The 13,383-nt window shown below is 45.5% G+C and overlaps 1 protein-coding gene across 1 annotated transcript in view; it reads left to right on the top strand.

Moving 5' to 3' along the window:
- LRIG1 (leucine rich repeats and immunoglobulin like domains 1) overlaps nt 1-13,383 on the top strand; it is a 134,995-nt gene that overhangs the window by 81,635 nt on the left and 39,977 nt on the right. The window contains exon 4 of the mRNA XM_083600545.1: nt 12,809-12,946. Coding sequence (XP_083456671.1) covers nt 12,809-12,946 — 138 coding nt within the window. The remainder of the gene's footprint in view (nt 1-12,808; nt 12,947-13,383) is intronic.

Genomic DNA, 13,383 nt, shown 5'->3' with positions numbered 1-13,383 from the left:
AAAAGTCCCAAGTTGAGGACCTTCTGTTACATAGATATGGACTGTATGGTTAGTGATTGTTTTCTCCCAGTTCTAAACTCGCTTAAAAGATTCCTGGAGCCTGTTTTTGCACAGGCGGAAGGATGTTAGTTTTATAAAGGAATGTTACTTGTGGGTCATTTAACCCATTTTCTATGGTAATGGGACTGTTCTGCTCCAAAAAGAATGTGTGTCCCCCCGCCCCCAAGTTTGAATGCACTCAGCAGGGCTGTAGGAAACTCAGCAAAGATGGCCTATTCACTTGCTATGCTGTCTTGCAGTTTTTCTGACAACACTCTCATTGATAAGGCCTTTCAACAGCCTGTGAGCAGGCTCCATGCTATAGCTGATCAGCTAGCCACATTTTATCTTGTATGACCTGAAAGTGTTAACAGAAGCCTAAAGTGATTGAGATAGTATTAACAAAGCTGCAAACATGGAGGTAAATCTCTTTCCCCACTCCACCCCCCCCCCAAGCCTATTCTTACCTGCATTCGTATCCTTGGTAGTCGGAACAGTATTCAGGAGACTAGGCAAAATCTTTGAAAGTTAATATTTTTAAAGATGGCCAGCAGTCCCCTTCCCCTTCCTTCAAAGAGGATTGGCAATTAAAAAGAAAAAGGTATCTTTTGATTGATTTTGATCTAAACCAAGATAGGAGACTCTACCTGGCACCCTTGTTTTGGGTGACTTGCATCCGAGGTTAATCACTATAGCTGCCATAGAAATGGTGGCAAAGTCACCAGCCGTTCCCAACTTTGCACCTTTCAGATGTGTTTGGACTGCAACTCCCATCAGCCATAGTCAGTATGGCCCAACGATCAGGGATGATGGGAGTTGTAGTCTAAAACAGTGGTCTTCAACTGTTAGCAGACCCGAGACCCAACTCATGACTCTCCCAACCAGCAACACAGGACCCACTTTCACATATTAGTTTTTGGTTTATACTTAATAGTGCCAAGAAGGCACATTATCAATCCCAGAATGGCAGGTCGCAGAACAATATATGTAGCATAACATTAGCATAACAAAATGGAAACCAGCAGGGAAACTACCCCGTGACCCATCCCTATTCCAGGTTGCAGGGAGTGGACTGAGAGTGATGTAGAAATAGGTTTCCTTATTGAAAAAGGCTCTTTCCTTTCTCCTGCCACTTTGCAGCACTCATGGAAATTGATAAAACAAGTGTCTCATTTGGAAGAATTTGCTCTCGCCCAGACACCGCATGTAGTCCTCCTTTGGTCAGCCTCAGCTGGAGTCCAGCATGACAGCAACAGCTGCGATAGCCTCGTGATCCGGGAGTTGGAGACCTATGGTCTTAAAACATCTGCAGGGCACCAGGGTGGGGAAGGCTGCTCTCCATCTTAGCTTAGTAGAGGCCCTCTCGCTGAGGTAGAGAATCTAAATCTTCTCTCTGTTCTACACTTGCTCTCCTAAATAGGTGCATATAGTCTTCTCTTCTGCAGCAGAATACCCATCTCTTCTTAACCATGTTTCCTGCTCTCTGAACTTGTGCTAGTTTGGCAACACCTTTCTTACAAAATCAAGTTGGACATCTGGTGCAGTATTTCTGCTAGGCCTCTCCATTTCCAAGCGTAATGGAACAGTTGTGCTCCATTGTCTTTGGAAGTAGGCTTCTGCTGCCCAGTTCCTAATAACTCAGTGTATTACCTCTGATCTGGTGTCAGAAATAAGCTAGAAAAGTTTTGCTTTCATTGTTATCCATTCAGTTTGCTGACCTCTCTGAGTCTAACTACCTTCCAGGCACATTAAATTGTGTGGTGATTATAGCAAAAAAAAGAAGTTTGCCTGAGATTAGAATATCTAGCATACCCCATAGATTTCTAGCATAGAAAGCTAGCTAGATTTCTATCTAGCATACTGAATTTTTCGCTCTATAAGACGCACTAGACCACAAGACGGACCTAGTTTTTGCAGGAGGAAAACAAGAAAAAAAATATTCTGAATCTCAGAAGCCCCCAGAACAGCAAGAGCGATCGCTGCGCAGTGAAAGCAGCAATCCCTCTTTCAATTCAATTTATTTATTTACGGCTATTAGCCCATAAAATATGTACAAACAGCAATCCCTCTTGCTGTTCTGGCTTCTGGGATAGCTACGCAGCCTGCATTCGCTCCATAAGACACACACACATTTCCCCTTACTTTTTAGGAGGGGAAAAGTGAGTCTTATAGAGCAAAAAATACGGTACTCCATCTATCTAGCATACCCCATAGATTTCACTTCCGGCTTCAAAAATGCCTGTTCTTTTAACGTAGCCACATTGTGTCTGGCCAAGCAAGAAAGCCCTGCAAATGTTCACGCTGGATTTTGTCTGTGTAGAGTTTCACCCTCCCTGCCCCCAGTCCCAAAGTAGGCTCTGGATATGAGTCTGCATGCCTGATTATGTAATAAGAGCCTCTATCCACAGCAATCCAAGAAAGAAGAGCCAATATCCTGTTAGACTGAGTAGTGCATAATTGTTCCTAGAGCTTGCAGAGTTCCTACTTTGGAAAGAGCTTGAGATTCCAGCACAGTGACATGTACCGAATTTGGCTCCCTCTTATATGATATATTAAGGGGTTGGGGGGGGTGGAACTGGTTTGTAAAAGTTATCTAAGCGTTTTGTCTCAAGCTCATAGAACAGTGCCTCTTCTAGCATCCAAAAGCAGAAGCAGCCTCCCCAAAAACTTTGCTTTTCAGTTCTGAACTGGGATAGCCCCCAAATTCCGTATCTTCAGCTGAATGTAGCTAGAGTCAGGGTGGGGCCTGTGGGGAACAGAGTCTTGTTTTTGTTTTAGCTTTTTTCTTTTGATCAGTGTGTTGCCACCCCCCCCCCTTTTTTTACATGAAATCTAGTTTTGTCTAGAGAAATGGTGATTGAGCAGTTGAGACACTTGATTAAATCCCTGGAGGTTATGAGTTGCTTACACAGAGATTCCTTTTGCCTGTGAAGGGCTGCCCTTTAGAAGCCCCACCCTGTCTATCTGATTTCAGCAGGAAAGCCTACAAGCAGCTGCTCAAAAAGAAGCTCAACGGTGATCACCGAGAGAGGAAAATGTGTGCTGGATCTGCCCCATTAAGGATGCACGCCTGGACATGTTTACTAAGGAGTAAGCTCCACTGGAGAGGCTGGTGCCTTAGCTAAAAAACCTCGAGGATTGCAGTGCAAATGTTCAGGATTGCAGCCTCGTACTGTCCAACTGCAATGAAAAATCCCAGGAACGTTCCCAAAACCCTTTAGCCATCACAGCTTCTCACGGTGACACAGAGATCCCGATTTCCCTTCAGTACGGTGGTACCTCGGGTTAATAATAATAATAATAATAATTTATTATTTGTACCCCGCCCATCTGGCTGGGTTTCCCCAGCCACTCTGGGCGGCTTCCATAGAAAACCAAAAATACACTAAAATATCACAGATTAAAAACTTCCCTGAACAGGGCTGCCTTAAGATGTCTTCTGAATGTCAGGTAGTTATTTATCGCTTTGACATCCGATGGGAGGGCGTTCCACAGGGCAGGCGCCACTACCGAGAAGGCCCTCTGCCTGGTTCCCTGTAGCTTTGCTTCTCGCAATGAGGGAACCGCCAGAAGGCCCTCGGCGCTGGACCTCAGCGTCCGGGCAGAATGATGGGGGTGGAGACGCTCCTTCAGGTATACTGGGCCGAGGCCGTTTAGGGCTTTAAAGGTCAACACCAGCACTTTGAATTGTGCTCGGAAACGTACTGGGAGCCAATGTAGGTCTTAAGTAAGTACTTACTCACTTAACTTACTTAAGTAAAAACAAAAAATTTTTTTTCCTTCCTTTCCTTAGTTGGTCTTTAAGGTGCTACTGGAAGGAAAAAAATTTTTTTGTTTTGACTATGGCAGACCAACACGGCTACCTATCTGTTACTTAAGTAAGTAAGTTAAGTACTTTACTCGTTCTGGAGGTCCATTCTTAACCTGAAACTGTTCTTAACCTGAAGCATCACTTTAGCTAATGGTGCCTCCTGCTGCCGCCGCGCCGCTGGAGCACGATTTCTGTTCTCATCCTGAAGCAAAGTTCTTAACCCGAGGTAATATTTCTGGGTTAGCGGATTCTGTACCCTGCAGCGTATGTAACCTGAAGCGTATGTAACCCGAGGTACCACTGTACAGCGTTTCAACGTGCTGCTGGGAGTTCAGAGCCATGTGTCTCCAGCACATTTCTTAGCTCCATGCCTCCCTCTCCCTCCTCCCCCACCCAATAAGCAGCACTTCCTGTTTGTATGAAAACGAGATCCGGGTCACTTGAATGCCCCTAAGAACGCCTTGGCTCTGGCTTGCTTAATTTGGCCTCTGTGTCCCTGCCTTGGAGGCAGCGGTGTGGGGGGGACAACACTATTTATATCTGAGGTATGTTGGAGGGGGTTAGTGGAGAAGACCTAATGTAAGCGTACCAGATACTTCCCGTCCCTCTTCCTCCTTGTTTCTCCCCTGCGCCCCGTGTATCTGCTGGCCAGAGCATGGTATGTCCATTAACTGCCTTCTAAGTAACAGGGACGCGGGTGGCGCTGTGGGTAAAACCTCAGCGCCTAGGACTTGCCAATCGTCAGGTCAGCGGTTCGAATCCCCGCAGCAGGGTGTGCTCCCGTTGCTCGGTCCCAGCGCCTGCCAACCTAGCAGTTCGAAAGCACCCCCGGGTGGAAGTAGATAAATAGGGACCGCTTACTAGCGGGAAGGTAAACGGCGTTTCTGTGTGCTGCGCTGGCTCGCCAGATGCAGTTTGTCACACTGGCCACGTGACCTGGAAGTGTCTCCGGACAGCGCTGGCCCCCGGCCTCTTAAGTGAGATGGGCACGCAACCCCAGAGTCGGACACGACTGGCCCGTACGGGCAGGGGTACCTTTACCTTTACCTAACAGTACATCTTTGGATGATGAAAGAGAGCGAAGGAGTGTTCACATGCGCAGTCAGCTAAGATTTTGCAACTTTTGAATTAACCCCATAGCTGTCTGCACTTAGCTTGGGATCTGCACCTTAAGCATATCATGGTTCATCTGTCAGAGAAATACATTGTAAGCAGTCCCTTCAGAAAGCACTTTCTGCCCTCTTGGGTCCCAAGTGGACCTGTACCAGCTCCTCGATAAGAAGTACAATGAAAGCAGCTTCACCCACAACAAGCAAAGTAATTATGAGTGCAAGAGAGGCATCGTAATTTGCTTTGAAATTGCAACAGGTTTTGTAATTTTGTGGTAGATACATCTCTCTTCTGCTTGTTGGTAGACTAAGGCTCTGCCCTATCTCTACACACACTTTAATCTGTGTTAATGGCAACAGTGGGACAGATTGCTAAAGGCTTAGGGGAAAAAAAGAGTTTCAATTATTTAAAACAACAAACACTGAAAACCACGTGACATTGTAGCTATAAAGAAAAACGTGGATATTTGTTGGAATAACTATATATTTTTATTGGACCAAACAGGTTTTAAAAAGTGTTTTCCCCCAAACTCCACAGGTTTATGATGAGAGATTTAGTTTTTGTTCACAACTGAAAGCTATCTGGTTATTCTTCTCTGAAAAATCAGGCCAGTGTCACTGACTTGAAGCTTACTAGGCTTTACCTTGGAGATTTCTGGTTGTTCTAAACCCTCCAGAAGCAATGGAGCCGATACAATTCTTCAGCACTGAGAACAATACCTTTCGAATCAAGCCTTTTCCTGCCTTCAGTTCAGTTCAGGTTTTGTGGTGCCATTTCAAGTATGGCCAAGCAAAAATGGTAATTATTTGCGTTAAGGGTGCAATCTTGTCCATGCTTTCGCAGAAGTAAGACCTGTGAAATTCAATGGTGCTTCCTCCCAGGTAAATGGGCATAGGATGTTAAGGTGATATTAATTAGAAGAAGAGCATAGTTGGCCATTCATTCAACTGGATTTTTTGTTCATTGGCACTGCATATTGGCTTTTAGACATGCATTTGGTGCAATGCTCATAAACTATAGGGAGATGGGTCTAGTGGGATTTTCTCTAGGCAAAGAACATAATAACCTGGTGGATCCGGCCAATGGCCCATCTAGTCCAGCATCCTGTTCTTACAGTGGCCAATCAAATGCCTCTGGGAAGGCAAGAAGTAGAACATAAGCACAAGAGCACACTCTTCTCCCGTGGATTCCTGCAACTGGTATTCAGAAGCATTGCTGCCCCCAGCTGTGGAGGTAGAGTACAGCCATCATGGCTAGTAGCCATCAATAGCCTTTACCTCTATTTGGTCTAATCCTCTTTTAAAGCCATCCAAGTGGGTGGCTTTCTCTGCCTCCTGGTGGAGCGAGTTTCATAGTTTGACTTTGCCCTTGATCAATACCAGCCTGCCTTCTGTAGCTCAGTTGGTAGAGCATGAGACTCTTGATCTTAGGGTCATGGGTTTGAGCCCCACATGAGGCAAAAAGATTCTTGCATTGCAGGGGGTTGGACCAGATGACCCTCTACAATTCTATGATTCTATAGGGCAGGCATGGCAAAACTTGGCCCTTCAGATGTTTTGTAACTACAACTCCCATCATCCCTAGCTAACAGGACCAGTGGTCAGGGATGATGGGAACTGTAGTCCCGAAACATCTGGAGGGCCAAGTTTGGCCATGCCTGCTATAGGGTCTCAGACTAGCAGCTATTATGCTTTGATATAAAAATGTGTAAACCTAAGTTTGGTGGAATCTAATGGTATAACTGTAGTTTAGGGAGACGGCCCGGGGGGGGGGTGTCACCTGGAGTCAGGGCCCTGAATCTTCACATTGAACCAAGAGGGCAGGGGAGAAGAAGATGCCCAATCTGATGCCCTGCTCTAGCCTCTAATCACCAAGGCCTATGGATGCTTGGCATAAATCATTGCAGGATTTTTGTTTTATTTTTTTAAATCACGGTTCTGAGCAGCTGTTCAAACAGAGTGTGAATTTCATGTTGGTCAGATGAGGTTGGCAAGGCAGGTGGGGATGTGAACGGAGTCAATGTGTAGGCTCCTGTGTGGTGGCTTGCCACACATGGACTCTGGAAAAACATTTGGGCTGCCGGCCCATGAGATGGACACCTGAGGCTTCCTGTGTAGCTTGTTTGGCTTGTGGTGCGAAGGCTAAAGTGATGTAACCTAGGAATGAGGTAATCGATGAGCTTATGTGTGCATGCATGTGCTCACACACTTACTAAATAGCCAGGAGTCCCCCTAATGGAGGATGCCTGTGATACAGCAACCTAGAAATAGAAACGAGCTTTTGTTTACTCTTGTCAAAGTCAAGAGAGGAAACGCTGGAAACTCATCATGCTTAATTGGGCGCTGTCAATGCTGTGTAGTTGCTGACAGGCACCCGGGGAAGGTAGCCTGACTAGGAGATAGGATTTTGGTGTGGCGTCTTTTGCCAGGTTTGCCTTGTTGAACCCCATCTATTGTTGACCTGTGGACCAAACGGAAGATCGTGGTTGGTGGCTTAAATCCATTTTCATCAACAGGGGACCCATGCTCAGTTTGCAAACTCAAGGTTTGCCTCGGTTCCTGAATTCTAAAATAGGAATAACAAAGGTTCACTGCAGAAGAGCTATGCCAGAGAAATCAGTAGCCATATTCACACCTGGCCCTAAACCTGGGTTTATTGCTATGTGCACAAGCTGGAGGGATTTACTTCCAGACAAAGGATTTGCTTTCAGTTTACCTGAATCTTGGTTTGTCTTGTCGTCTTGATCCGAATAAACTGGCTTGTCCGTTGAGCCAGCTCAGCCTTCTAACAGGCTTGCAGGAAGTTTGTTGTGGCTCATTTCTTCTAACTTGCAGGAGGATCCTGTTGTGCCAGGTGCCAGGAAGTAAACCGAAGTATGAAATGTCCCAAGCTATCAGTTCATTGACCTAATTTTCCACCTCCTGTTAGTGCCTGTTGGTGTCCTGTCGCCACCCACTCCCTTGTTCCTGCTGTGGACTTTCGCTCTGCTTAGCATTGATGGTTGGAATTCCCACTTATGCAAAACGTATTGATTTTTCCTGTGCTGCGAAATGCAGGTGGTTGGCGGTGAAGCTGTAGCACGAAGGTGATACTCACATAAGCAAACAGTGTTCGGCAGTCCTCCACAAGCTATTCTGGCATCACTCTGTAGCAAAGACTCTTGTGGCACCATAAAAAACGATGCACGTGCTTTTGTGGATTAGAGCCCACCACGCCACAGTAAAACCACAACCCTAGGACTCTGATAATGCCTGCTGGCTGTTTGGGGATAGCATAGAGAGGAATACGTGCGAGAGTGTGTGTATATCCTAACCTACGGTACAGAGGCAAAAATGTACATAGTGCATCACACTGTTGATTCATGTTAAGCTTGTGATTCGCCAAGACCCCTGGATCCTTTTCTTATGTACTGCTAGTAAGCCAGGTGCTCCCCCCCCCCAAAAAAAATCTTATATTTGTGCATCTGGTTCTTCCTGCCTAAGTACAGAACTTTACATCTGTCTCTATCAAAATTCATTTTGTGAGTTTGGGCCCAGGTCTCCAATCCATTAAGGTCACCTTCAATCTTGGTTCTGTCTTCTGTGACATTATCTACCCCTCCCAGTTTGGTGTCATCTGTGGATTGGATGAGCTCCACCTACTTTTGCCTCTGAGCCTTCCCAAACACTGGCATGTAGTCCCATGTGTTTACCTGGAAGGAAACGTGGGCCTTGGGGTGAAAAAATGTCCCCTGCCCCTGGTTATGAGGCAGTGCTAGACAATGAGGTAGGTGGAAAATCTTTTCTGCCAGAGCTCAGTTGGTTTAAGCTTCGCCCCTTAACATCAACCCTGGTCGTATTTGTACTGCTGTGTAGGCCGTATTTACGGACTGTTCTTTTCCCGTCTTATGGAGAGGAATGGTTCCTTATGGATAGGAGATTAGGGTAGGAGCTGGCCTGCTTCTCTCCCTTTTGTTACAAAGCAAGCATATCGCCCATCTCGCTCCAGGGCCAGTGCTGTAACTAATTAAGAAACTGGTGTACGCAGCGTACGTTGAGTTTCACAACGGCTGACCCAAGCATGTCAGGAGTGCATATCCAGCCCCTGGCCTGCTCTTGTTATGTATCTGAGTTCCACCTGAACAAACAGCCTCTCTGCAATGGGGCTTGAGAATCTGCCAAGCTTTCCCTTGGGAACTAGTGATTCGGTGGCCTCGGAGCACAAAGTGGGGGCTACTTTTACGGATACTCACTTCCTGCCTGAAGAACGTACTTAAAGAGACTGCAGTTTCCTTTCCGAAGTGTTACACTCTTAAAGGGTCAGCAGAGGCTTTCAGTGTGGGGCAAGGAACATTGTTCGTAGGTGTTTTTTTCTTAATGCAGATCAGTGGGAAGCATATATATTACATTGACCCACTATTGCAGCTTATAGAGTACACATATCTGTGTCCTTAAACTAGGGGATAGTCAACGCGGTGGTCTCCAGATGTTGCTGAACTGTAGCTCCCATATTGATCCATCTAGAGTGCCTCATGTGTGACCACCCTCAAGTATGGATTGGACACCACGCAGGAAAAAAAGAGAGCGTGCACCTCGGTGACACTTCTGCTTTCAAAGCTTGAACGGGCTTTGTTGAAAAGCTGTCCCTCAGATGATGGGCCCTGTTTGATGTTTCATCACCCAGAGCCTATAGAGGCTGAGGAGCTGACTTTAATTCCCTTGATATCCATCTGTAGTACCACATCTGACATGAAATGGACTGAAATGGTTTGGGAGCTGTCATGTGTTTCCTTAGCTGATCATGAATATGCCTCTCTGCATGCTGATCAGTTAAGATAGAGTGGTAGATGCAAGTTTGAACATTACTTAGGTTGGAAGTATGCACAGACTGATGTGTTGGAACCAGTCTCAGCTGGGCTCAGAGGAATGACTAGCTGCTGCTGCTGCTGCTGCTTCTTCTTCTTCCTCCTCCTCCTCCTCCTCCTCCTTCCAATTATTAACAGTTTCTTTCAAACATTTTGTAGCACAACTTCCCATCTCTACCTTTCCCTCACATATTTCCCTCCACCTGCCCATTTTCCAAGGTGGGCTTAGGTTTCGGGATAGCGTCTCTTACTTAAATCCATTACACTTATGAAACATAAGCAGAGCATCTTTAACGCACCAAACTATAAAAATAAAATAACAACACAGTGGACAAAAAACCTCTCCCAGTGTGGTCATAAATCCTGAATTCTTTTTTGCACCCTTCTTTTATCTCAGTTGACATGTTGTTGGGATGGCTACCTCTTGATGAAAGGCTGATCTGGATGGTTTTTATAGAATGTAGAAGTTGAAACTGGCTGTGACTAAGCAAGCGACTGCTTAAGAGACGGAAAGCCGGAAGGCCCATTCCTAGCAGCAGTGCTTGATTCATCCCATGTGACCTCTTTTTGATCTAGATCTCCAGTCATGGTCTGGCAGCCCTTTATAACGGGAGACCTTGCATGTCCTCTGGTAGAAGGCATTTCTAGGTGGTTTAATTGTTCTCCTTCCGCATGTACATATCTGAATATTAATAGAACGAAAAGGGAGGTGCAGAGCTCCCCTCTCGTTTGAAGCTTCCTTTTGGTTTTGATGCTTATAGCAGGTGGTGCCTTAATGGGGTTTTTGCTGTATTAAGGCTTCCTTCCACCCCCAACTCCCTAAATTAACAAAGCCGGGCCAATACTGAAAGCTGATACTAGATGAAGGCCAACCGTGCAATTTCCCCCTGCCTCCCCGTTCTCCTCATGGCAAACCAAAAATAGCCTTCACCCTGCGGAAGGAAAGTCTTCCCCCTCCTACTTGTACTTGTGGAAAAGGCTGCCAAAAAGATTTATCAATAAAAAAACCATGAAGACGTTTAGCACCGGCCTACCCACTGGGATTAAGGTGTAACCTTAGCTTCTCTTAAGGGATACTCCAGTATTCCTAGAAAAACCATGATCCTTTTGAAGTAGCCCCACCTGTTTTGCTCTGTCATTTCTCACTCCACCTCTAGCGCATGCGCACCTTTCTTACCTTTTGTTTTACTATGCCATCTGCTTCAAATTGTGAACAATAATGTAACACCTTATTAAGAAATAAGTACATTGATCTAAGGAGGTTTGGAGGGTGGTGTCTGCATGTCATCCGTGTTCCCCCTCTCCCAAGAAAGTGCAAGACTCACCAAGGCTCTCTTAGCTCAGACTGAGTCGCATTGAACTCTGCGGGGCTTACTGTCAGGTTAACGACATGTAAGACCAGGTTGCACATTTTGAAGGGCAACAGTATATATGTGCCTCTTGCACAAAGTGTTCAAGGTCAGTATGCTTCATCTGTGGAGATGTTAATTGTGAATAGCGTATACTGGAGGACTTCAGTGGAACGCTTGCCCATGTGTAGTAATCAGAGTTTCATGTAGTGATTGCTAAAAAGCCCCAGCACATTATTATGATTGGATCCCGAACGCCTTGGAAGTTGAACATTTTGGCCCCCAAACGCTGCAAACCCGGAAGTGACTGTTCTGGTTTGTGAACGTTCTTTGGAACCCAAACATCCGATGGGGCTTCCGATTGGCTGCAGGAGGTTCCTGCAGCCAATCAGAAGCTGTGCTTTGGTTTCCGAACATTTTGGAAGTCAAACGGACTTCCGGAATGGATTCCGTTTGACTTCCAAGGTACAACTGTTTTGGGAAAAGGTATGGCGTTGCAGAGGCCAGGAAGGTTGGGTGTTTGCCGCAAGGTGCAATCTCGACTGTCACCCTACCTGCTCTCCCCTACGATGACAACCGATGGTGCAACTTGAATAGGCTCAAAACGGCAAGTAGGTGGACCAGTGACAAGATAAAAATCAATGTAGTTTGGGCTACACCCAAACTAGCATGGTTGTAGTCTTGACTGATTTCTTTACCCCGCTCTGCAAATGGTGGTGGAGCTCTTTTAATTTAACAGCTCCATCTCCTCTAAACAATAACCACAAAAAACCACCTCACATTTAGTATAATTTTCTCCAGCCAAGTTAGACCATAACTAGGTCAGTTGTTGAGCTTGGTGGGAGTGGGGGAAGCTGTTGAGGCCCACCTAGGACAGAGGGTGGCACTGCAGTGGGTCCCAACTGCCTGTGGGTCTGCTTTGTGTGCCTATGACAGAAATGGCGCTCGAGTATGGTTGGTTGATCTTACTTAAATGGTCCTAGATCCCTATAGTGTGGCCAAATCAGGTTGATGAAAGTGGCTTATCTGACAGTAGTGACAAAATAAGATTCTTCTGTGGACCCCTGCCTCCTTGTATTGGTACTGTTTCTTCACACTACTCATTCCTGGCTTCTGGTCTCCGATCAACACGGTGCTTTTGTAACCACACACTGATGAGGATGGAGTTAAAGACCGTTGGCTTATATGTTGCAAAATTCCAGTAGGTTTTACTTACACACACACCTGCCTTGTGTCATTCCATCTGGGCAATGCATAGTTTTATATATCGGAAGTGACTGAAAAGAATTTACATTACTTTGCTCCGTTTGACTATATATCTCACCCTTCCCCTCTCATATGGCCTTGTTCTTGTATTACATCTAAATGAATAGCTTTGAAGTCTTCCTCCTATTCTGCCTGGTGAGCTGCGCTGTGTAACTTGAAAGCTTGTCTATGCCAGCATATGCCTGTCTAATAAAAGGTATTCTCATACCTTTAAAAAGAATAATAATAATAATAAAAAATCTAATCTAATTGTCTCCATAAAATGGACTGCATGCCATCATGGAGCCAAACAAGTTAGGAGAGACTTGTTTATTAGATGCTAGTACTTATTTTTAACACAAGGGAGGGAAAAGTGGATTATGTCAGATTCTCCTCTTTTCTGTATTGTAGGAATCGCAACAAGATCTCTAGCATTGAAGCGAGCCAACTGGAGCCCTATATTGCCCTGGGAACGTTAGATCTGAGCTCGAATAACATCACGGAAATCCGAAGTGGCTGTTTTCCAGTGGGGCTTCGTATAAAGGATCTGTAAGTTCTCCCCACCCCCCACAAATTTTTTTTTATTTAAACATTTTATGGGAAAGTATCTGTTTATACACCAAAGGCTGACTTTTAAAACCTATTTCTTTTAAAACTGGATTACAGAGATGGATTATAAATCAGCTGGGTGTTGCTTGTCCTTTTGTGTGTGTGTGTGTGTGTGTGTGTGTGTGTGTGTGTATGTATGTATGTGTGTGCATATTATCTCAGTTCTTTAGGTGATCACGTTACGTATGATGCGGGTTGAAAAAACTCCTTGTTGTTCCTTTCGCTTGCTCTCTTCTGACAGTTTTAAACAGACAGATGATGGAGCAAGAAAGCTGAACACAGCAGTAATCCAGGGCAAGGGTCTTTGGTCCCTAGGCTGCTGCATTCTCTTATTCCCACTTGCTGTAGGAAAGAGAACAGGGGTTTGGGGGGGCAGT

Source organism: Podarcis filfolensis, assembly GCF_964270895.1.
Source record: "Podarcis filfolensis genome assembly, chromosome: 2".
Classification (NCBI taxonomy): domain Eukaryota; kingdom Metazoa; phylum Chordata; class Lepidosauria; order Squamata; family Lacertidae; genus Podarcis; species Podarcis filfolensis.
This window is presented reverse-complemented; position numbering and strand designations above follow the sequence as displayed.